Genomic DNA, 24,683 nt, shown 5'->3' on the forward strand with positions numbered 1-24,683 from the left:
GCACCTACATCGTCAAAAGGACTTGCAGCGAATTTACCTAGACGACGGAATACAAGTGGATCTAAATCCACAGCGTCTCAGTCTACAACTGAATTTCATCATCAAACTACTAACACAACTAGATGGTGAGTAAACCTACTTAAGCTTTCTGATTGGAGGATTAAAGCGGAAGTTTCAGCTCCAACTTCGGGATCTGTATATAGTGCTCCAACACCTCACAAGTGAGGTTTATGAACACGCCTGGATGACATACTTGGACTTCATGATCGATGATTCTATCACGATGGCCAGCAAGAGCACTGTAAATTTATCTCCACCGAACCAAACAGGAGGGAAAAATGCATCAGATTATTTCCTCTATATTCAAGTTACGCAGACGGAAGTCTCATGTACTACCATCTCCTTGGATCAGAACTGTCATACTATGTGCCTACAAGACTGATGGACCCGATCCGACCCTCCATGAGCTTCTAATACTCATGATATTAGAGCGCTAACTGCTACAATTGATTTACACAAATGTTATTTGAAATTATGGAGGGGTTATTTCTGGAGATCCGATATGGTGGTTGCCAACCATTATCTGAGAGATATCACCGTCAAGGACGTCTCAGGTATCCACCAATTCGGTTCCAGGGTCCTCGCACAACAGTTGACAGTTCCTCGGAGAAGATAAGTCAATCTTACAGATTTCTACTTATCTTATAACAGTACTAAATAGCTACATGCTATATATAATTTGCTTAAGTTCTTTTTTATCATCACAGTACTATGATTATTACATCATACAATATATAAGTTAACAACTCTACAGAGTTTGTTATTATATATTTACCTTAAGTTAATCATATCTTAAAGCGTAGTACTATGGTTGCATTATAAATGCATTAGCTAATAAACTCTACAGAGTTTTGGCTATTATATCGTAGCTTAAGTTAATTATATCTTAAGCATAGTACTATACACATATTATAAAAATATATTAGCTTACAAACTCTACGGAGTTTTTGCTATTATATAGGTAGCTTAAGCTTATTCATATCTTAAGCTCAGTACTATGTTTATATCATATAAGTATATTAGCTAACAAACTCTAAAGAGTTTTTTGCTAATTGGCTTAAGTTTCATCATATCTTAAGCATTATGGTTACATTATAACATGTATTAGCTAACAAACTCTACGGAGTTTTTGCTATTATATATGTAACTTAAGCTTATTCATATCTTAAGCGCAGTACTATGTTTATATCATATAGGTATATTAGCTATCAAACTCTAAAAGAGTTTTGCTATTATATATTTGGCTTAAGTTTCATCATATTTTAAGCTTTATGGTTACATTATAACATGTATTAGCTAACAAACTCTACGGAGTTTTTGCTATTATATATGTAACTTAAGCTTATTCATATAGGTATATTAGCTATCAAACTCTAAAAGAGTTTTGCTATTATATATTTGGCTTAAGTTTCATCATATTTTAAGCTTTATGGTTACATTATAACATGTATTAGCTAACAAACTCTCTGAGGAGTTTTGCTATTATATATGTAGCTTAAGGTTTCCTTCATATCTTAAGCTCAATACTATGTTTATATCATATAAGTATATTAGCTAACAAAACTCTAAAAGGTTTTGCTATTATATATTTAGCTTAAGTTCATCATATCTTAAGCAGTATGGTTACATTATAAAATGTATTAGCTAACAAACTCTCACGGAGTTTTGCTTTTATATATATATAGCTTAAGTTTAATCATATCTTAAGCTCAGTACTATGTTTTTAACATAAAAAGTATATTAGTTAAAAAACTCTAAGGAGTTTTTTGCTATATACATTTAGCTTAAGTCTAATCATATCTTAAGCTTAATACTATGGTTACAATATAAGTCTATTAGCTAATAAACTCTACAGAGGTTTTGGCTATTGTATATGTAGCTTAAGTTAATTATATCTTAAGCACAGTACTATACTCATATTGTAAAAATATATTAGCTAACAAACTCTACAGAGTTTGCTATTATATATGTAGCTAAAGCTTATTCATATCTTAAGCTCAGCACTATGTTTATATCATATAAGTATATTAGCTAACAAACTCTAAAGAGTTTTGCTATTATATAATTAGCTTAAGTTTAAGCATATCTTAAGCTTAGTACTATGTTTATATCTTAAAGTAATTTAGCTAACAAACTCTAAGGAGTTTATACTAGCAATTTAACAAGCTTAAGTCTATTAGTCTTAAGCATTGTATTAATGTTATATATACTTTATCATAATAAGTACATTGTAATAAGTACATTGTAATAACCTTTATATGGCAGCTGATAAGTTAGCAGCAGGAATTCATCAGTTCAGTGCCTTTATGAAGTTCCCATAGGGTTATTACAATCATCACAGTTCAAATCACTAATTATTAAAATCCAAAGTATTATATATTCCCACCTCCTTTTCCGTTAGGATTCTACAAGCAAAAGAGCATGAGTCAGGATAAGGAAAAATATGTAATTTTTAGAGTAAAATTGATATTTTATACTTATCCTGACTCATGAGGTAAGCCCTCCCATCCTCCCCACATAACACTTTGGATTTCCCTGTAAATTCAAATGTTGGGCTCAGTATATGAGGAGAGAGTGAGGCACATGGGTAGAGGTGGCGCCCTCGTTCACGCGCTTGTGGAAGGGAGGTAACTCGTGATGTACTAATTAGTGATTTTACATTGAAGGGAGCTTCAATTAGGGAGATACAAGTGTTCCACTATGTTCGCAAGAAGAAGAAGACAAGCAAAAAGAGCATGAGTCAGGATAAGTATAAAATATCAATTTTACTCTAAAAATTACATTATTATTGTGGGGGAAGCTCTGGTTCGAGTCGATACTGCTGATAGTCAGCTTGTAGGATTCCAAGATAATCTGCTCTTTATTTCCGACACAGTTTTTAAAACTTTGCCTTGATTAAACCCATTTTCTGAGGTGCCTCTTGACTTTTAGCCCGTGAAAAGATCAATGGGGATCAATATCACTGCCGGAAGACATTGCACATTTATTTGAAATGAACAGTGATTTGGTCCCATGGAAGACCAACAATCATTGTCTATTCTGTTTTTTTATTTGGAATGTTGATTTGATCTGTATGCAGAATAACCTGAATATGTCTACATTAAGTGGACTTGAAACATTGATTTTGGAGGCAATAAAATCACTCACTTTCTGTCGAAATCACTAGAAGCTTTAGATAGATGCAGGTTGGTTGCATTGGTCTAATGTTGACTAAATTGATATATTTAATGTTTAATTTTGAAATATATGTGAAAAGGATTGTGTACTTGATGTGAGATATTGAACATTTGAAGAAGGGTATCTAATTAGGAAAAATTGAGAAATGTATACAAAATAGAGTATGTTATCAAGTTATCTAAGTATGTGTGCAAAGGATATGAAGAGAGAAGCTAGACTGCCAGTGTGTTACTGACATGTGGTGTCTTGCATTGCCTGCAGTAGAGTTGAAGGGAGTAGAATATGGGTTTGTAATATTGCTATTGTCAGACTTTAGTTTGGAGAAATAAATACACACATTTGAAAATTTGAAGTGCAGTATTTGAAGTGATTCCCATGGCCTCCAAAGACCACACAATTGCCACCATCATTTTCTTAATACCAGTAATTACATTTATCACAAGAATGGAGTTAATAACGGCCCCTAAAAAATCAGAGGATAATTGGATAACTATATGACCTTTAGCTAAAACCAGATACCAGATGAATTTTACACATCATGTATACTTTAATTCATCCCTTCAATGACAAAACAGTTATTAATAAACACCATCTTCTGTATGGTGACCAGAAATAAGTTTGTCACATGTTTGACAAATTGCTAAGTGGAAGTCCTGCCAAAACCTGGGTTTAACACCCCACATTGGAACAATATTTGGAGGAGATTTTATCTCAAACCTGCTCACACTCCTATAAGTATCATCTGTGTCTTCACCAAGAATGATTTCAAGATTAAATTATCAGCCAACAGCATCACTAGAGTAATCCCATTATGTTGCTTGTTCATTTAGATTGACTACCTCTTATCAGCTTTGTTAAAAACGATGGGCTCTTAATGCTGTCCTCCCCTAGAGTAGGTCAGTCTTTCCGTATGGAGAAGAGAAATTTAACCAGAAGTACATTATTGTTGCAATTATTTTTTGGTTGGTACCATAGTGGGAGGTTTTGAAATGTTAGTGCCAATCATTGGCCCTGTGTGAGAATAAAAAACCCAACATACTTATAACTGTCGTGGAGTCTATGTTTAACAGCCATCCCAACAGTCCTTGCAAAGCTGATTTGCCTCAATCAATTGTAGCAAATATCTTGTTAGAGCACAATGTGTCCACTTCATTGTGATTCTTGCCTAAATTGTAATCACATTTTCACCCTTCTTGTGGCTTTTAGTCTCTTCAAGAGGCTTGTCTGTCGACTGTACAAGGGCCAGGGAAGAAATTAGTCCCACGAGTGTGTTTCGATGACCCTGATTGGTTGAGGAAAATGGACATTAATATGACACGTCGATATCGCTGACGTTTGCCAAAATCCAGATGGCATGACTTGACTGACTGACGAAACGTCGGTGAAACCTTGCCTCTGGCATGGTCTGTCAAGGTTGTTAAAACACTTAAAGTTTGCTTTGATCAAACACTGCATGATGGTTGGAGTGTGTTCATCTGCACAGGCCATGAATATGTTACATAGTATTGAACTGAGGGTTCTTTCTACTCCATCTCTGTTCCAACCCACAGGGTATTTTTCTTCATATTTGTATGTACACCAGTCAATGAAATGCCCACCAGATTATCAAGAGAATCACATTATTCCATATGTAGGGTTTTACAAAATGTTTGGCACTGTGGGTCATTTCATGGAGTTATGGGTTGGGGAAGATTTGTGTTTTGGGGTGGGGCATGGTCGCAGACGGCAGGGGTGGAATGTAGGGGTTTAGTGAGTGAGTGAGTTTAGTTTTACGCCGCACTCAGCAATATTCAAGCTATATGGCAGCAGTCTCTAAATAATCTGGACCAGACAATCCAGTGAGCAACATCATGAGCAGCAATCTATGCAATTGGGAACCGATGACATGTGTCAACCAAGTCAGCGAGCCTGACCACCCGATCCCGTTAATTGCCTCTTACGACAAGCATGGGTTACTAAAGATTAATTCTAACCGGGTCTTCACGGGGGTAGGGCCTGATTGTTGGGGATGGTGATGAGGGGGTCGGGTAGGGGAAACAGGTGTTACTGGTATATGAAACCTACTTTCCATTTTTAAAAATTCTTGGATCCATCCTTTCAAGTTTCAAATTAACACCATTTCATCTGAGTTAAAGATCCGTAGATAATGACAGTTGCTTCCCTTACACATGCCAGACTCCTAAGAGCAAGGTTTTGAATCCCCAATTAATTTTGCACCATGCAAGTGTTAAGTAACAGATATGCTGTTTAAAACTCACTCATGCTCTCTCTGTATATTGTGAGTGAGTGAGTGAGTGGTGTGCTAACAAACGTAGAAATGTGATTTGAGCCAACCAGGATTTGAACCCATGATCATAGGTTTCTGGCATGTCCAAGGGATGTAACTCTGCATAACAATTGTAGCACCTCAGATGACTGAACCACTCATGCCCCAATATATAGAGAGAAGCCACGGGTAACCTGCACTTTGCTTGTGTAGTCAAAGGGTGTTGTCATTCATAATTTTAGAAAATAATCAATACAGGTTTCTAGAATTAGACCATAACCTACAATAGGAATTAAACTACAACCTACAAATACTGAAAACTCCAAGGACTCCAGTAACCAAGTGTCTGATTGTGCTATATTTGGCTGCTTATTGCTCTCGATGCTTCTGTCAAACCCAATTGACAGAGTGTGTCGCTAGCCATGCTGCTGTTGTCGAAACCATTCAGGCAAGGTGAACGATTAATTGGTGGTACTGTGTGTGGTGCCATCAGCATTTAGACCCGACATGGAATACAGCATTACCGCACTTGCTCCATAGTCAACAGTTGTGACCCTGGCTATTGGCTTTTGTGATCAGGTCAGATGTGAGATCTGTGTTACAACATATCAAAGAGTTTGTTAGCTAGGTGTCTCAATGTGCTAGCACTATAAAACCAGCTTAAGCCCCGACTAGTTTAAGCAGGGAAAGAGTGAGAGAGATGAATCACACATGCAAAATGACAGACACATGTTCGCACATCCACGTGTGCGCACACACACCACACAAACATCTGAAGTGTGATGTGCAACTCATGTCATTGAATTACTCCGTCCCTGTTCATCAGCGGCAATAGCTAAAAAATACCCCTGATAAATGCTCTTCCTGAACAAATGACTAAGAACTACTTCCCTGTTCATCAATGAAGATAATTTCATGATTATTTTTTTTCAACAAAGAAATAAAATCTCTCTACTGAGCAAATAACAAAACCAGGAAATCCTTTTGATAATATTTCAATTCCAGTTCTTTAAAAACACTTGTTTGAGTTTCCGTTGTTCCAGATACACCTATTTGCTGCAATAAAAATGTCAAATCACTGGATAATGTTTACTCTTGAGTACTTATGAAAGGCCATTCCTCTGTGGAGTCTTTTCATCCCTCCAGACAAACATAATTCGAAGGTTTTTCAACACAGCTTTAGAATCACAGAAATAGAATTTCAAGTTAATGAAAGAAGTCTCTTAACATTATAGTCCTCATATTTTTCTACTCAGGCTGGAAAATATTTGCAAGGCTCCTTCAAACAAATTGTAATTGCTCAATCATTAAAACAATCCTGTGTAAACAAATGTCCTTTTTTTCTAAATTTGTCTGGAAACAGTGTCAACTTAGGAAAAATCGACCAACTTTGTTCCCTCACCTGTTCACATTGCCCCCAATTTAGTGGATTTGTCTGTTAATTTACTCTTCTTCCTTCTTGGGCAAATATAGACAGTGGTCCCTGACTAAACAGGAATAACAAAGGTGACACCCTTTTGTTTGTGCAAGATAGGGCAATCAATGGTTTGATAGGATAGGCGGAAGAGAGCCATTGGAATATGGCCACTTTGGTATCTTGGAGAGGTTGGAATCTTGACTTTGGCACACACCCTGGGATGTATCCTCATAGTCTGTGATTCTTCAAATAATTGTCAGTGGGGTCGACGGAGGACAAATTCAAATGTTTAATCCCAAGGAATTATCATTGTGATTGATAGATGTTTGAAAAGTAAGGTGTGTAGTGGTTACTGTTGGAAACCGTTTTCATCCTAATTAGCAGCATCGGCAGCAGCAGCATGGTGCTGTCCTGTGACAGCTGACAATCAGGTTATCTTTTTATAGGCCCTTGGGGGACAGACCATTTCATATTCTTGGTGGAGGGGGGGGTCTCATGGGGGTGGGGTCTCATTGGGAATTTTGTATGGACACTAGGTAGTATTTCATGAGCTTAGATAAAAAGATATAAAGCGTCTTGCAAAGCGTCATTGGTTGATGGTTTGTAACAGAAGCGAAGATTGTAGGACATGTACACAGGTTAAGGTTGCCTAGTGGTCAGAAATGGTCATGTCAGAGGTTAATGTTCAATCCTTAACATGGACATTATGAACAAAGCCTATTCTGTACACCAGGGATGAAAGATGTTTAAAGAATGATATGCTTACTCCAGATTCAGCCTTATGAGCTTCTCATTTGCAAAGCAGGCGTTCAAAGCTTTTTCCTGTATTGTGTGAAAGTGAGAGAAGCATCAATATTTGAGATGAAATAACATAAACTCTGACAGGTATACAATTGTAAGTGATGCTACCTACGTCATTTTGGGTATCAGTTGGTTTGAATGCTGCTTTATATGGCATTATGAGCGTTGGTTTGGTAGCCTAGTGGTAAAAGTGTTTGCTTGTCATGCCGAAGGGGAGTTCGACTCACCAACATGGGTACAATGGGTGAAGCGTATTTCCAGTGTCCCCCACCATGATATTACTGGACTATTTTTTAAAGCGGTGTAAACTAAACCTTATTCACTCACACACTTACTCACTCAACTTTGCATGAGGACATTGCCCAATGTGACCAATTAATACTATCCGCGTCTTGGTTGACCAATTGCTTGGTCCTAAACAGGTCGTATTTCCTGTGGAAGGCCGTTTTGGATGATCGATGCCAGAATTCTCAATTTCTTGTTTCAGACTTCACCACATCTCATGGCATTAGCTGTCAATTCCCGTGACCTTGACTTTTGATGCGATGACCTTGATATTTACAGGTGAGTAACTACTGAAACATAAACGAAAACATACTGGTTATGAAAACCATAAATCTTATTTGATTTACATTATGCATTATATTTCAAAACACGTACAGGCAAATTTAAATAAACTTAATTATCGTGGACATTTAACGATATGAAGAAAATGAAACATTTAAGTCAATGCTTTCAAATTTGAATCTTGTTTTATTTTAGATTGCACTTTGATGAAGCGATTACTTTCGAAACATTTAAACTGTCTTTTCAACATCAAGAAGAATTTGTAGTAACTCTGAACTTGACGTAATCATTTTCAAGCGTGATTAGTCTCGAACAGATCACTTCAACTGCGATCAGCTCATGGAATTCAACATCTGCTTTTGAAGCATGTCAGATTCAACTGTAATTACAGATTCTCTGTTAAACACTCGTCAATTTCTATGTTGATTTCAATGTCAGGTAATGGGTAAATGGAAAAGTCAAACAAGCACTTGTATAGGTAACATGTAGGGTCATTAATCATTGCCTTCGAACTGGACTGATTCTTTTCGCTCAAGCTCATTAGCTACTGCACAGGCATGCATGGTCTATGGACCATGGGGTGATATTTTGTCCCCTCTTATGAGTTAGACTGGGAATGTGAACTTTCATGAAGTATTAAACAAGGAGTAATGTATTGCATTTTTAAAAATCAGTGTAAAAACCACTGTTTTGTGAATAAGGTTGAAATGGAGGTCATTCCTTAAAGGATTCGTCATTATCGTTCTATTTCTTTCTGCTCTTTGGGTATTGATTCTTCCATGGTTATAAAGAAATTTTATTTTTAAACGTGACCTTGGTGTTTTTGTAGCAATTTCGATGTTTAGTGGCAAATCAATACATGGCACCATTAGTTGGAGAAGTCCCGATAGTTCCACAATTTTGATATTACGTCTTTTAAAGCAGAGTCTTCATCGGTTTGATGCCAATTTTCTGTGTGTAATGTCTGTAGGTAAAAAGAGTCATTCATCCATGAATGTGATGACCAAATAACCAGTAACAAGGTCAGTGCTGAGCAAGGAGGGTAGCCTTGTAGCCGTCACGTCGAAAACCAGGGTTCGATTCCCCAAATGGGTAAAATGTCTGAAGCTAATTTCTGGTGTCTCCACCCTGATATTGCTGAAATATTGCTAAAAGCAGTGTAAAGCCATACTCACTCGCTATTCCAGCAACACGTGGTATGTGTGTGCCAGCAGACGACCATGATACCCTGTTATTTCCAATCTTTCCAAAGCAAAGAGTGACATTGTGGATCATTAATACTCTTTGCTATGTATCTGTCCCGACCTTTCTAGCCATGAGGGGCGGTGAGGTAGCCTATTGATCAAAGCAGTCGCTCATCTCACGGATGGAAATATATTTGAAAATCAGTGATATCCCCAAGTGTTTATGAAAACCTTTACCTCAAGTGCAGCGACATCCTTTACTGCTGAGTGACAAAGTGGTGTTGTTAACCATAATTATCAGCATCTAGACAACCAAATATTCCGACAAGGTTCAAGGCTCGTGTTGTCAATGGCGTGACTATCACAATGATTCATGTAACAATCATCTTGAAGCAGCGATATCTAGGACGACTAAATATTCACTCAACCAACACCAGTTGTCAGGAAAACATTATCCCTTGATAGTATCCCAGCTTACAGGGTCGCCTGCTGTTTTCAAAATGAAACTGTTTTTTTTCTGAATTGAAACATTTTTGCTTTGATATATGGCATAGGGAAAAAGCGTATCGGTTTGCTGTTTGTTCTGTGTCACTGATCGTGTTTGAAATAGTAACTTTTTCACACAGGTCTCATTAAATGTAATGAATTTCAGTTTTGTTCTTGTCTGGTTTATTGTTGGATAGATGATAGATTTGATTTGCACAGTTTTTTTCTCTTTACAATGTTTTACTGCAATGTCTGGTGGAATTGATAAAGTAGAATTTACACACATTATTGTAGAGGGGTTGAAGAGCTCCTTGATGTCCACGATCTTTCTCCAGGGCGATTACATTGAGCTTAGTCAGTTCTCTTTTATTGACATTATAATGCTGCAGTTTTCTTTCAGTGCCACCTCAGGCCAGAATACTTAGAGGTATTTATTTAAAGGAGCAAAGTTATTTTTGGCTCTAACTAATGGAAGCAGATATTTGGCATTATAGCGTTTTTAAAAAATATTTTTAAGCACGCCAATAATGTTCAGATATTTCGTTTTGCTGTAAGGGATTCTGGAACAGAACTGGTCATGACTGGCCCAAGGTTTTTGTAAATTACTGACTGACTGACTGAGTTTGGTTTTACGTCGCTTTCAGCAATATTCCAGCAACATCACGGCGGGGGACACCAGAAATGGGCTTTACACATTGTGCCCATGTGGGGATTCGAACCCCGGGTCTTCGGCGTGACGAGCGAACGCTTTAACCATTAGGCTACCCCACCGCCCCTTTTTGTAAATTAAGACTATTAGGATTGAATTATTAAATGAGACCTGAGGTAGTTTTACTTTTCCATTTCAAGACTGACAGATGTTTAGTCAAATCCTTTCAAAGAGCCTTAGGGGCTAGTGTTGTGGCTGGAATAAGTTGAAGATTTTGGAGGTGATAGAGGAACTATCTTTTGTCACAAGCACACACATTCATTTTACCTTATGTATTTTGGTATTTTTTCAAAATTAAAATGTATTAATTTTGAAACAGTCTTTTCGTCTCTTAATGACCGAAAAATGGTGCATATCAATATTTTTCCTCAGTTTTTAATCAAAATCAAGTTATCATCATTTGATGTCTTGCTGAAATTAACCAATAACTTGTTTGGCTGTGAAATGTACATCATCTTCACTTTCTTTAACTAAAAATAATCTATCAACTTTAATTCTTGACTGCTCATGGGGCCTATTCTGTGAAACCGTTATTCCCCTTTTAGCAAAATCAATATTGAAAATATTGTATCAGTAATTCAAGTATTGGATGTATCCAGATTATTGCATTGATGATGGTGATTACTAACCAGTCACATATTCAACTGTGTTTTATTCGGAAAAGAAATCCATGGCAACCCTTGTAAATCACTAGACCACTAGATGTTGTATACATCAGGATGATTCTCAAATAATAATCATGTGTTTGGTACAAAATAGTACACTCATCAGTGCTCCAGGCTTAAAATTCTGATTGGATTTTGGAAGTGATACAAACGTCAAGTTCTGCATTACGAGGATAACGATGCCTCAGATCACATGAGCATATCACCTGTCTTTAGGCAGTCTAATGAGGATCAGCTACGTGAGTCGATTACTCACAGATTACCCTACAGTCAGTTACTCACTCACACACTCGCTTACCCACAAAGCCACAAATGATATTGCTGACTGCCAACATTCTTGGGCTATGTGGACTATTGCTCTTACTATTCACTACTGAATGGCCCAGACTCGACTACTTACAGGTAACCTTGATATAGCTGGAATATTGCTGACTGCCAACATTCTTGGGCTGTGTGGACTATTGCTCTTACTATCCACCAATGAATGGCCCAGACCGACAACTTACAGGTAACCTTGATGTAGCTGGAATATTGCTGACTGCCAACATTCTTGGGCTGTGAATATTGCTCTTACTATCCACCAATGAATGGCCCAGACTCGACTACTTACAGATCAACTGCCTTAGTGGTCTCTGGGGAAGAGCATCTGCCCTGAGAGTGGAAGGTGGGTGTTTGACCACCGTCCCTGTTCTACAACAAGACGTGGTACATGTCAGCATGTTTGCCACAGGGAGAAACAAGGACTGATTGCCTTAGAGTTGTTACACTTGTGGGGTATGCATGTGGGGCATGGTCTTTCAGAAGCCTGGTGCTGGAGTCCCAACTAGTACATGCACACACAAGCACACATGCATGCATACATACATACAAGTAAACACACAAGCGAGAACACACACAGGTGTTGTTGATGTGTTTGATGGACATCACAGAGACTTCAATTCTCCACATATGTAAAATGCGAGTTGCTCAGGTCTTCTTTAATTCCTTTTGCATGATTTTTGGTATTGGTAAGACAAATGATAAACCTCACTCTCTCACTTAGTCACTCGGTCACTCACAGTCAGTTACTCACTCACTCACTCACTCACTCACTCACTCACTCACTCACTCACTCACTCACTCACTCACTCACTCACAGTCAGCTACTCACTCACACACTCGCTTACCCACAAACCCACTAATGCACCCATTCACCCATCCATCACATCACTTACTCACTTTTTTGTGTTTGGTTCTGACTTCAGCACTTCATGCCAAAAAAGCCATTAACCTTGAAGGACATTACAAACATACAAATGGTAAAGTTCATAATCAGTTATTCTGACATGATCAGCTTCTAACATCACAAGCCTTCTTCAAACAGATTAGAAAAATCCTTTTGGTCACGTTTGAAGTTTTGATCAAAGCACTTTTTTTTTCTGAAAGTTGGACAGTTGCATCTATATGTTGTCAGTGTCACTGTGCCCAGCAACACATTCTGTAATCTCTGGGGGTTTGTTCGCGATGTCATCAGCATGTGAAATCAGATACTTTCATTGTTATGTAATATTGACAGAAACGCCATCCATATTCGAGGAGATATTGTCAACAAATGTCAAACTCAACAAGGTCTTTTCCATGTAATTTGCAATTCCTATGAAATCCCATAGCCCTGATATTGCCTCTGGGAGTCTGAATCCACCGGCCCAAAATACTTTCTTTCAATTAAGCTGATATTTTCATTAGATTCTTCCTGCACTCTGTAGTCTGTCTTTTTTTCATTTAGTTAAAATCATCTTTTAATGCATTTTGCTCCTTTATGACATAATCTAAATCTAGCTTTGTCCCTGCCATGTCTTGCCATGTTCCTCATTGTATGTATTAACATCCACTGATTCAGAAAGGGAAGCCATGTCAGGCTGGCCTGATCTTATGTGCCACTAACAGGAACAAAAGACTCCAGAAAATGTTTTATCGTTTGAGTTTATATAAACAAGTATTGGCTGTGATATTGAGGTGTGAAGTATATTTGTATCCCCTTGGGTCTAGTCTGTTTGGTATTTTCTCACTGACTGAAAAAACAATTTTGCTTAAAATGCTGGTTTACTAGTATTTGGCTTCAAATTGTATCTGTTCATCTGCTGCTGGAAGTGTGAAACTTCTCAACATGTTCGATTAACAAAGATTATATATGTATTGTCACAACAGTAGAATGGTGTAGCCAAATGTTTAAGCGTTTCTCTGTCATGCCGAGGTCCTGGGTTTGATTCCACCCATCAGTACAATGTGTGAAGCCCATTGTATACCTTGCAGAGATATTGCTGGAATATTGCCTAAAACTACTACACACTTAAGTATGTGTAATGCCTGAATTCAATCTGTAAATAAGGATAAAGATATATATACATTCTGTTTAGAAATGAAATATGCACAAATAGTTTTTCTAATGACTTTTGAAATTAGTGATGCATTTTTGTATGCAATCAACTCAAACATAACCGTATAATTGTTTTTATTCTGTGTATGTTATGCATATGTGCAGTTTGTATGAAGCTATGCAAATCTCAATTTCCCCTTTCTCATTTGTGGCTCAAATCAGCTGACTTAAACATGTATGTACAGAACATGGAAAGGTGGAAAGTTATGTATACGATCATATTACAGGTTTTATTGGTCTCAGAGGCTTTTGTTCATTTCTGCAGCTTCTGTCATCCATGGTTGCAAAATGATTGTATTTCTTCACATACAGTTCATTTAGTGGGATTATCCTCGGTCCTTGTGATTTGTTCTTTGTAACTTGATCTCCTGGGTAACGCCAGTTCGGATGTTCAATCATTGGGTAACAGAATCCTGGCTTTGAACTGTGCTTGCTCACACATCTAATCAAATAATGTGTGAAGCCCATTTCTTGTCTCCCTGGCTGTGAAATCACCTGAATATTCTAAACGCAGCATAAAACCCAACTCACCCATGTATGTGTGATGCAAGTATTTAATATGTAGAAAAGTATATTTTTTTTTTGAAAGGACATATACGCACAGGTTATGTTATACTACAGAGGTTTGACATTTATCATGCATTTTTGTAAGCGAGCATCTCAAACTACACAGTGTAAATGTGATTTAGTATTCTGTTCAAATATGCAACTTGTATGAAGCCCTATGAACTTGTTACTTTTTTCTTAACACTTTCTAATTTGTGACTCAAACCGGCTGAGTTGATCTGACATCATCCTGACCTAAACAGTAGGAGTATGTAAAGACCATACATGAAAGCTTATTTACAAGATCATATCACAGATTCTGTTGGCTTCAGAGCCTCTTCTTCATTTCTTGTCTTTCATCCATGGTTGCAAAATGATTAGTGTAATTCTTCACACACATTTTCCTTCAGAGGGACTAGCTGTGATCTCCTGTGATCTCCTGGGTAACGCCTCCAGTTCAACTAATCAAATTCATTTTTTGGTTTCTTTGGATGAGGGTGTAACAGTAGTTATTTTTCTGTGTCTGATTTTGTAAATCCTGTCCTCTCAGATACAGGTTAATTTATGTTGCTTTGAACTTTCAATGTAAAGGTTTGAAAGCCTGTCCTCTCTGATACAGGTTAATTTATGTTGCTTTGAACTTTCAATGTAAATGTTTGAAAGCCTGTCCTCTCCGATACAGGTTAATTTATGTTGCTTTGTATGTAAATGTTTGAAAGCCTGTCCTCTCTGATACAGGTTAATTTATGTTGCTTTGAACTTTCAATGTAAAGATTGTCATCAACTGTTACTACATGGATTGCAGACATTTAGCAATGTATTTCACTCAGTGCTTGATTCTGTTGCTTTGAATGTCAACTTTATTCTCAGGTGTTACCAGACAGCTTACAGACCTAGTTGTCATTGTACAATGCAATCTTAGTAGTAAGGTGACCGTAGACAGATGACTGTTGTAGCAATAAGGTTGTTTTGTACAAGAGCATGTCCCACACATGTTGATATTGGGAAATATTGCTAAAACTGGTGTAAAACAACATTCACTTTCTGCAACAGAATCCTGAAATATGACATCATAATGTTTTACGATACAACAGTAACAAAGACTATTAGATACGTATTTGGTGAGTGAGTACCAGGTACTTCTCAAGGTTATATCTCAATACCAAGAGGAAAGTAGCAACGGTCGTAGACATTTAGCCCTTTGATGAAAGCCGAGAATTTCAGCGTGATACGACCACTTCATATGCCACCCATGCCTCCTTGTGATAACGGTATTCTTCTGTGAAATACTGTGTGTGCTTCAGTGTGAAGGACTGAGTTTTCTGAATTAGAGTAAAGTGATATTTTTCCTTGCAGAAATGATTCATTATTTGTGCAGTTTGTAGAGCTCTTTGTAAGATATTTGCACAATGATTTATTGTCATATCTGCATACACCTTACAGGTACCTTACTGGTGTTATGCACTCAATTAACTCGACCACTTCCATGGTCTGCTGGGTAGAGGTTCTGCCTGGATACCCTCAAATTGCACTATATATGAACAATAACCTTGAACTTGACATTAAACTCATTTCAGCTGACCTTGCAATGAAATCAGACTAGTTTACATGGTCACATGGTCTCCTTCCTTATTTGTATTTGTTGACTTAATTTGACATGTACTTTGGCTTGTATTATACCTGGTGGCATTTGAAAGATTCTGAAATAAAGCCTAAACGGACTCCTATATTGGTAACATTACATCTGCTGTCAGGAATTCTAGTGACACTTGGTAATTATACACAGGATACACAAACTGGTTCTGCAGGTAACTGAAAACACGTTTTATATGTCTGCCGAAAATAACTTACCATTGTTTCATGCCATTGTTTCAGGTAATAAAGGTCAGATATGAAGACGAACAGTGTCAAGTCTTCTGTTGGAAGTAATAGCATTGGTCACACCCTGAGGATAGTGTCCTATTGAAGTACATGTAACACAATCACAACCTGAAAACATGTGTCTGTGGGGAAACTATCAACAACCTCATCTTTATCCAAATATGTAGGATAATATGTTGATAGAAGTCATTGTTCCGATATGAAAACTTTTGGTTTTGCTTTGAAACCTCCAGGACATGTAAAGTACATCATTAAATGAATGTGAGCAGTAATATCAAGTCAGATGAAGTGCAGGAACTCATGGAACCCTGGCTGACGACAGTAAGGACAAAGTGCTTGTTTATTAATGATCAGACCTGGGACAATTATGAGGTAATGCCCTTATTTAGTGAGGTGTTAATGGAATTTACACTTAAGGTATCGGCAGTTGCTGATAGTTTAACATATTTGTACAATCTGTGAATAACACACCTTTAACTGATGAAAAATGAATGGAACATTAGAGTTTAATGAACCTGTTAGTTAATGAAATGTTAATACAACTTGTCAGTGAACATCTAATGCACTCCTCGACATTACATACGTTTCTGTATTTCTTCGCCTTTCTCACAGAGGAAGTATTAGATCATGAAACAAATATTTAATCGTGAATGATAATGTGTGATACATCCTGTCATGTATAATATATCTGGAACAAAATCCTGGTGTTTGACACTCTCTTGGTTTGTGTCTACTTGGGGGAATCACTCAGAGAAGACATCAACAAAATGAGAAAAAAATTATGCAGTCGTACAGAAACTTTGCATGCCCATCATTTGGGATTTTGATGAATTCGTTACTTCGTGTTGATGAATTAACACAAAGAACAATACAAATTTCCTTAAGTGCTCTTATGTTTTTTGTTTTATCGAATTAAGATATTTTCCTACCATGTTGTTGTTTAATGTCTCAGTTATAGACCTGGGCCTCCTTTCACAAAGCACTAAGCTGATCGTCAGTCACTAAGGTAGTAAAGGAGCACCTGGGCATTTGTCCGTTAGTCCTAAACAAGTGGAAATCCAGAGCGACTAGTTGTTTACTCACAAATATAGAACTTTTAGATATTTCATGTAAATCAAAAGTCCAAAATAAGTTGCGGACGAGCTGGATTCGACCAGTGGTGTCTGCCCTTCTTAAGAAAACCGCCATGGTGATTCCTGATTAGAATCGGTCCTCAACTTCCATGCTTTTCCTGCAAGGCAAAATATGTCAACCAAGCTTTGGATAACTGTTGCAATAGCTGTTAAAATAATCTCCTTTAGGAAATATAAAAAGGAAACATAGGTCCTCATTTTTCAAAACACGTCCTGAATAATATGAGTTGTGACTATATAATATATTGTTCATGTCGTGACATAAAGAAATAGAATCTTTTATTCAGTGACTGAAAAATATCCTTTCCCAAACCAACATGACCAAAGTATGAACATGTCTTTGGCTAAAGATAATTGTTTGTGCTATTGAGTATTTATTGATGTTGTCATTCACAAGAGAGACATGATACTCTTTTGTCCTACCCATTGGGTTTTGTAAAGCATTGAGCAGACGTTTTTGAAAATGATTCTCTTCACTATTCACTTCATTGGAGCAGGGAATAGGAGATCCAGTCATGTAAGGTGTGACAAATCACTGTGCAGAGTTGCATCGTATGACTGTGGGTTTGAGTCCTGAGTCCTGCATCACTTTAGGCTGTCCTATGTCATCAAACTGACACACTATAATATCACTGGAAAAACTGAAATCATTCTCTGCAGCAGAGCTCATACATAGAAGAATCTATTGAGTAATAGAAGATTGTAAAGACATATATATCAGGAAGCTGCACTTTGTTACGGTCATCTACTTTCTTCACCATCTACTTTCTTCACCATACGTTATAACTAATTGTGTGTAAGGTGAACTAGTTTGCTTATTTTGTGCTATGTGTTTGCCAAACGATAAGTACATCCGATGGAACCTATCACAGCCACATGCAGGGGCAAGTCAACTGTTCACTTGAAAACAAAAACAAGCTGAACGTTTGACTAGGGAATTTGATAGCACGTTTTGTCACTGATGTGGCATTTTTAGAAATGCCGCCATGAGGTAGCAGGTGAAAATTCAGAGATGGGTTATTTTATACGTTACACACTTCAAAGTAATCCACGGTGAAATTGATCAAAGCCATGGAAAAGAAAATGTACCAGCGACAATCATCATTACAATAACACGGTGTTTAGGTTGGAAGATACTCAGACCTGACCCCCGACCCCCCACCAACATGAACAGACGACCCACACGGCCTTCATCATAATAGAGTTTGTAGGGAGACCAGACTATCTGAAATGATTACAGCGACAGACTTGCCTGCCAATGTTGTCTCAAACTCCATTAGCGTAATTCAACACAGCCGGGCTATGTTTTATCACCTTAAACTGTGTCCACTGTAAAGCCAGTCACAATCTTCAAGACACCCTGGGAGCATCTGCCGAGGTGTCATTTGGTTGAGGTCGGGCTGGTTTTCTTTATGTTAAATTCACGAGACGCTGAAAGTGCTGGCTGGTGTCCTAGGTTTGAACTGTTGGACCAGCATGTTTTCATTACAAGGTAAATATTAGGAGAGACTGATGGGAAATTAGAGGTACCTGTAATGGTACTGACAGATGCTTATTACTGATTACATGTATGTTGGTACTGAATCTGTTTTGATTTACTTCGGGTCTAGTGACAGTCCCATTCAACCTCAGCAGCTTGACAAGATCTGTTTTTGACCTGTGCAGCTTTCACAATGGACATGCATGTGTGCCGATTCCGGATTTGAATTGATTTTAATCGCCTAACTATTGTAGCGAGGATTGGTGGATTGATGGTCGGGTTCGGTGACATGATAAAGTTGGTCGGTGACCCCTGACGGAGTGAATCGTTGCTGATAATATCAGTCACTGGCTTGTCAGACCCGAACATGATAGATTCATTCGATCAGTCACACAGCTAGGCTATAGTTGAATGCAATGTTAAGCAACGAACAAAATCAGTTAAATCAGCCTGTACACAAAAGCAATTGTGCATACAGGTAACAGGTAAATTTGACTCATTTGGAAGTTGAATCGTAGGAGTAACGCATGTTCTATGCAACCTGAGCAAGACTGTACATGGCGAGTAGTCATGGGCCATCAGCCTCATCTGGGCTCTAACAAAATTAGACAACTAAAATCACATTCGCTACACACCATATCGGTTGATGTCAGGATGTCAGGACATGTCAATATTTAAATACTGCATGTTGTGTTTTGATTGAGCCCACATGCTGTTGCCTTTGTAAATGATGCTGATAGTATGTGGCTATGCAATAGCGATAGTTTATACGAGGTGAAAAACATTTCAGCCGACAAAATCCATTTTCTTCTGATCAGTACCTAATGTGTGAACTATTACTGCCTTTTTCGTTAAGTGCAAGAGTAATAATTTGTTTAGTTTGAAGATTCTTCTAGAAAATATCTCTGGTTTTAAAGGTCGTTCTTTTTACCTTTCAACCATTTCTGAAGTATGGCACCCAGTTTTCAGGTACACGAAGGAATCATAAACAAACAAGCCCAATTCTTGTTTATTGTTTAAAAGTGACAGTTATGTGTGTATCAAAATATCATATGATAAATATCTGTTACCATATATGATGGATCAGTACACACACTTTTGGACAATTTCACAAAACGTAGGAATCGGTTGTCATATAGCTATGATGTAGTATCCTTCGTGACTTCCTTGTCATGATATTGGTGATTTATGAATTTTGGTGATTCTTTCGGTCCTGAAGATATTTTCTGCACCACTTGATGACCTCTAAATACAAGGATACTCCAGTTACTATTAACAATCAATATGGCCATAAACAAGCAGCACAATTGTTATAAGAGTGAGTGAGTTAGTATTTCTCGTCACATCGGCAATATCTCAGCCATATCGTGACGCAATTGTTATAAGAGATTTTCATGAACAACATGAGCGTCTCTGTCAAATGTAAAATAATGAAAAACATCGTCATATCCATAAATCTGTCATCAATATTTCTTGAAACCTCTCCTTCTCATGTTTTTCCGAGCCTGTTTTTCAAACCTAACATTAACAGCAAATCATTGATAAATTATCAGGTTTTGAACTACATTGCCCGTTTATTTTCATCAGGGTGTTCTCTACAAGAAAACCCTTGAACCCTTGGGTGACGGATTTAACAAAACCCGGAACTAGAATCTGATCACAATGGTGCAGAATGTGAATGGATCTGAGTGTGAGTGAGTTCAATAAGAGAACGTCATAATCCACGATGTTCTACCTCTAATAACAATCTCACTATTGATACCAACATACATGAATTAAGTTATTAATCTCATTTAATATCTTTGCTTGTGCTTGGTAAATTGTCTTGTATTTATCCTTTCATGACTCTACCTTCCTTGCCTGGTCTTGTCTGTTATTTCACTGAAAACTAACGAAACTGATCACATCAACCCATAATCTTTAAAAACACTATCGTTTGTTCACTTGGGTGGAAACCTTTAACTGATATCTTGAAGCCTTGAGATAACGTTCAATTTCAGTTTTACTTGTATGTCATGTCAAGAACTGTACTTGGATTATATAACTAATCATTCGTTGAATATGTTTCACAAACTTAGATTTCTGTCAAAAAGGAAAAAAATATATGCACAGTACTGTTGGGCACATAGCTGTTTCCATTCTTTCTTCCGGAAGACCAGATTGTTTCATAATTATTCGATGTAAGAACCCCTTGCTCTAGTGTAAAAATGTTAGTGGGTAGGTGCGAAACAAATAAAAATAAAGGCTTGTCAGGTTATTTTTATTGTTGAAATGGAAATTAGGCTTGTCTTGTCAATCCATCGTTATATATGCATTGTCTTACAGTTAGACGTATTATGTGGCAAATACGAGAAGTCAGAATGGCAAATTGTCGTTTCGCTTGTCTTTCTTGCTTCCTACCTGTTGTAGCTAAAATGCCGTTGGCATTCAGTGTCTTGTTATTGCCTAACTGATTATAGTAATGTGAACATAGTTTTCTAAATGAAACTCATCCCACTTACTTTTCAAGTAATGTCAAGTAATATAATGTGAAGTTATAATTCTGACATTAAATATTTGATTAGCTCATGCATAACATGCCAGTCATGGTACCACCAATACAACTGCATTTGACGAAACTGATCTTTTGCTTTGATTAGAATGGTCTTTACAATATTGTCACCTAGCTGTCAATGTAAGTGGTAATGTTAGCTACAGAGTATTTTTCTTTCAATACTAGTGTTTTTCAAGACTCACCTAGTACATTTGATGACACATGGGTCTTAGCAGATGTTGTCATTTGATGTTATTGATTCAAAGTCAACATTTTTGGAAACAAAAAGATCTAATAATGTGTGTTTTTATGTGACCATTTCAAAAAGGAAGTGGGCCATTCCTAGATAATCTGCTCTTTATTTCCGAGACAGCTTTTAAAACTTTTCCTTGATTAAACCCATTTTCTGAGGTGCCTCTTGACTTTTAGCACGTGAAAAGATCAATGGGGATCAATATCACTGTCGGAAGCGCTTGCACATGAATGAGAACAGATATTTGGACCCGTGGAAAACCAACGATCATTGTTCTGTTTTTTTAACATTGGAATGTTGATTTGATTTGCATGAAGAATAACCTGAATATGGCGGACTTGAAACATTGATTTTGGATGCAATATAATCACGATCATTCTGTCCACGTTACTAAAGCTTCAGATGTATGCATTTTGGTTGAAGTGTCCTGATGTTGACTAAATAGATGTATTTAATAGCAATGAATATATGAAATATACATGAAAAGGATTGTGTAAATGATGTAAGATATTGAATGTTGAAACAAAAATGAAATAGATACTGTAATTGATTGAAAATATTGAAATATGCATGTGAAGAAGAATATATCCTTATAACATTTCTGGAGATGATGATTCGTTTCCAGACAAGTGTCTTAAGCCGGGCGATTATCACACATTGTGTATATTGACAGTTGTAGACACATTTGTACAAATATTCAGTAATATTTAATCTATCCTTTCCATGACAAAACAATTATTAATAAACACCATCCTCTGTATGGTGACCAGAAATAGGTTTGTCACATGTTTTACAGATGGCGGTGCCAAATGGTCAAGTAAGTTAACTGGTTGCTAGTCCTGTCGAAACCTGGGTTTAATTCCGCACATTGGAACACTATTTGGAGGAGATTTTAACTCCAACCTGTTTACTATCCCATAAGCATCATTCATGTCTTCACTGAAAATGAAATTATCAGTCGAGAGCATCACTCGAGTATCTTCTTTGTTAAAAAAGATGGGATGTTAATGTTGTCCTCCCCTCGAGTAGGTCAGTCTTTGCATCTGAAGAAGAGAAAATGTGCGAGAAGGACATTGCCGTCACAATTATCCCTTGGCTGGTACCATAGTGGGAGGTCCTCAAATGTTAGTGCCAATAATTGTCCTTGTATGAGAATCAAAAAAAAAGATTTCAATGCCCAAATGTAAAACTGTCGTGCAGTCTGATCGTGTAACTATGGTAGCTATCCCAACAGTCCTTGCAAAGCTGATTGGTCTCAAGCAATTATAGCAAATATCTTGTTAGAGCACCATGTGTCCACTTCATTGTGATTCTTGCCTAAATTCTAATGACATTTTCGCCCTTCTGGTGTCTTTTAGTCTCCTCAAGAGGCTTGTCTGCCGACTGTACAAGGACCAGGAAAGAAATTAGCCCCACGAGTATGTTTCAATGATCCTGATTGGTTGAGGGAAATTGACATTTATTTATACGACACGTGGACATCACTGACGTTTGCCAAAATCTAGATGGTATGACTTTAGTTTGACTGATTGGTGGAGTCTGGGTGAGATCTTGGTTCTGGTGTTGTCTGTCAAGGTTGTTAAAACACTTAAAGTTTGCTTTGATCAAACGCAGCATGATGGTTGGAGTGTGTTCATCTACACAGACCATGAGTATGTTACATAGTATTGAACTGACGGTTCTTTCTACTCCATCTCTGTTCCAACCCACAGGGTATTTTGCTTCATATGTGTATGTACACCAGTCAATGAAATGCCCACCAGATTATCAAAAGCAGGGTTTTACAAAATGTTTGGTACTGTGGGTTATTTCATGGAGTTATGGGTTGGAGAAGATTTGGGTTTTGGAGTGGGGCATGTTGGCGGAGGGCAGGGGTGGAATGTAGGGGCTTAGTGAGTGAGTTTAATTTTACACCGCACTCAGCAATTTTCAAGCTATATGGCAGCGGTCTGTTAATAATCTGGACCATACAATCCAGTGATCAACAGCATGAGCATCAATCTATGCAATTGGGAACCGATGACATGTGTCAACCAAGTCAGCGAACCTGACCACCCGCCTCTTACGACAAGCATGGGTTACTGAAAATCAATTCTAACCCACCTCTTCACGGGTGTGATGAGGGGTAGAGTAGGGGAAACAGAAAGTACTCACCCATTTGCATGACTGGTGTTACTGGTATATGAAACCTACTTTCCATTTTTAAAAATTCTTGGATCCATCTTTGAAAGTTTCAAATTAACACCATTTCATTTGAGTTAAAGATCCATAGATGATGACAGTTGCTTCCCCTACACCTGCCAGACTCCTATTTTGCTCCATGCAAGTGTTAAGTGACAGATATGTTGTTTAAACTCATCACTCATGCTCTCTCTGTATATTGCGAATGAGCGAGTGCTTAGCTTCCAAAAGTAAAAACGTGATTTGAGCCAACCAGGATTTGAACCCATGATCATAGGTTTCTGGCATGCCCAGGGGATGTAACTCGGTACAACAAATTGTAGCACCTCAGATAACTTAACCACGCTTTCCCCAAGATATATAGGGAAGCCACGGGTTAACCTGCACTTTGCTTGTGCAGTCAAAGTATTTCTTAATTTTAGAAAATAATCGATACAGGTTTCTAGAATTAGATGACAGCCTACACGGAGAATTAAACTACAAGAACTTCAAGAACTCGATGAACCAAGTGTAAGTGATTGGGCTATATTTGGCTGCTTATTGCTCTTGATGCTGCTGTCAACCCATTTGACAGAGTGTGTTGCTAGCCGTGCTGCAGTTGTCGAAACCAGCCAGGCAAGGTGAGCAATTAATTGGTGGTACTGTGTGTGGCGCCATCAGCATTTAGACCCGACATGGAATACAGCACTTGCTCCATAGTCAACAGTTGTGACCCTGGCTATTGGCTTTTTTGTTCAGGTCAGATCTGAGACACATCAAAGACATGTCATAGAGTTTGTTGATATTTAGCTAGGTGTCTCAGTGTGGTAGAACTATTAAACCAGCTTTAGTCCCGACTCGTTTAAGAAGTGAGAGGTGAGGTGAAATGGGGTTTAACGTCGCACTTCAGATAATTTCGGCCACATGACGATGTGCATGCGTGTGTATG

At 37.7% G+C, this 24,683-nt stretch overlaps 1 protein-coding gene across 7 annotated transcripts in view; it reads left to right on the top strand.

The window, feature by feature from the left end:
* The window catches only part of LOC124276547 (ribonuclease P protein subunit p14-like), a 62,598-nt gene that overhangs the window by 11,675 nt on the left and 26,240 nt on the right, over positions 1-24,683 (top strand). For 3 of the 7 annotated variants that reach the window (XM_046712185.1, XM_046712186.1, XM_046712184.1), the window contains exons 6-7: positions 8,209-8,285; positions 16,170-17,106. In XM_046712185.1, coding sequence (XP_046568141.1) covers positions 8,209-8,262 — 54 coding nt within the window. In that variant the 3' untranslated portion in view covers positions 8,263-8,285; positions 16,170-17,106. Of the gene's footprint in view, positions 1-8,208; positions 8,286-14,704; positions 14,738-16,169; positions 17,107-24,683 lie in introns of those variants that run through there. The other 4 variants (XM_046712188.1, XM_046712189.1, XM_046712187.1 and 1 more) reach the window with 2 other exon arrangements.

The sequence above is a fragment of the Haliotis rubra genome, unplaced genomic scaffold (genome assembly GCF_003918875.1).
Source record: "Haliotis rubra isolate DU_JTF1 unplaced genomic scaffold, ASM391887v1 Scf21, whole genome shotgun sequence".
NCBI classification, from domain to species: domain Eukaryota; kingdom Metazoa; phylum Mollusca; class Gastropoda; order Lepetellida; family Haliotidae; genus Haliotis; species Haliotis rubra.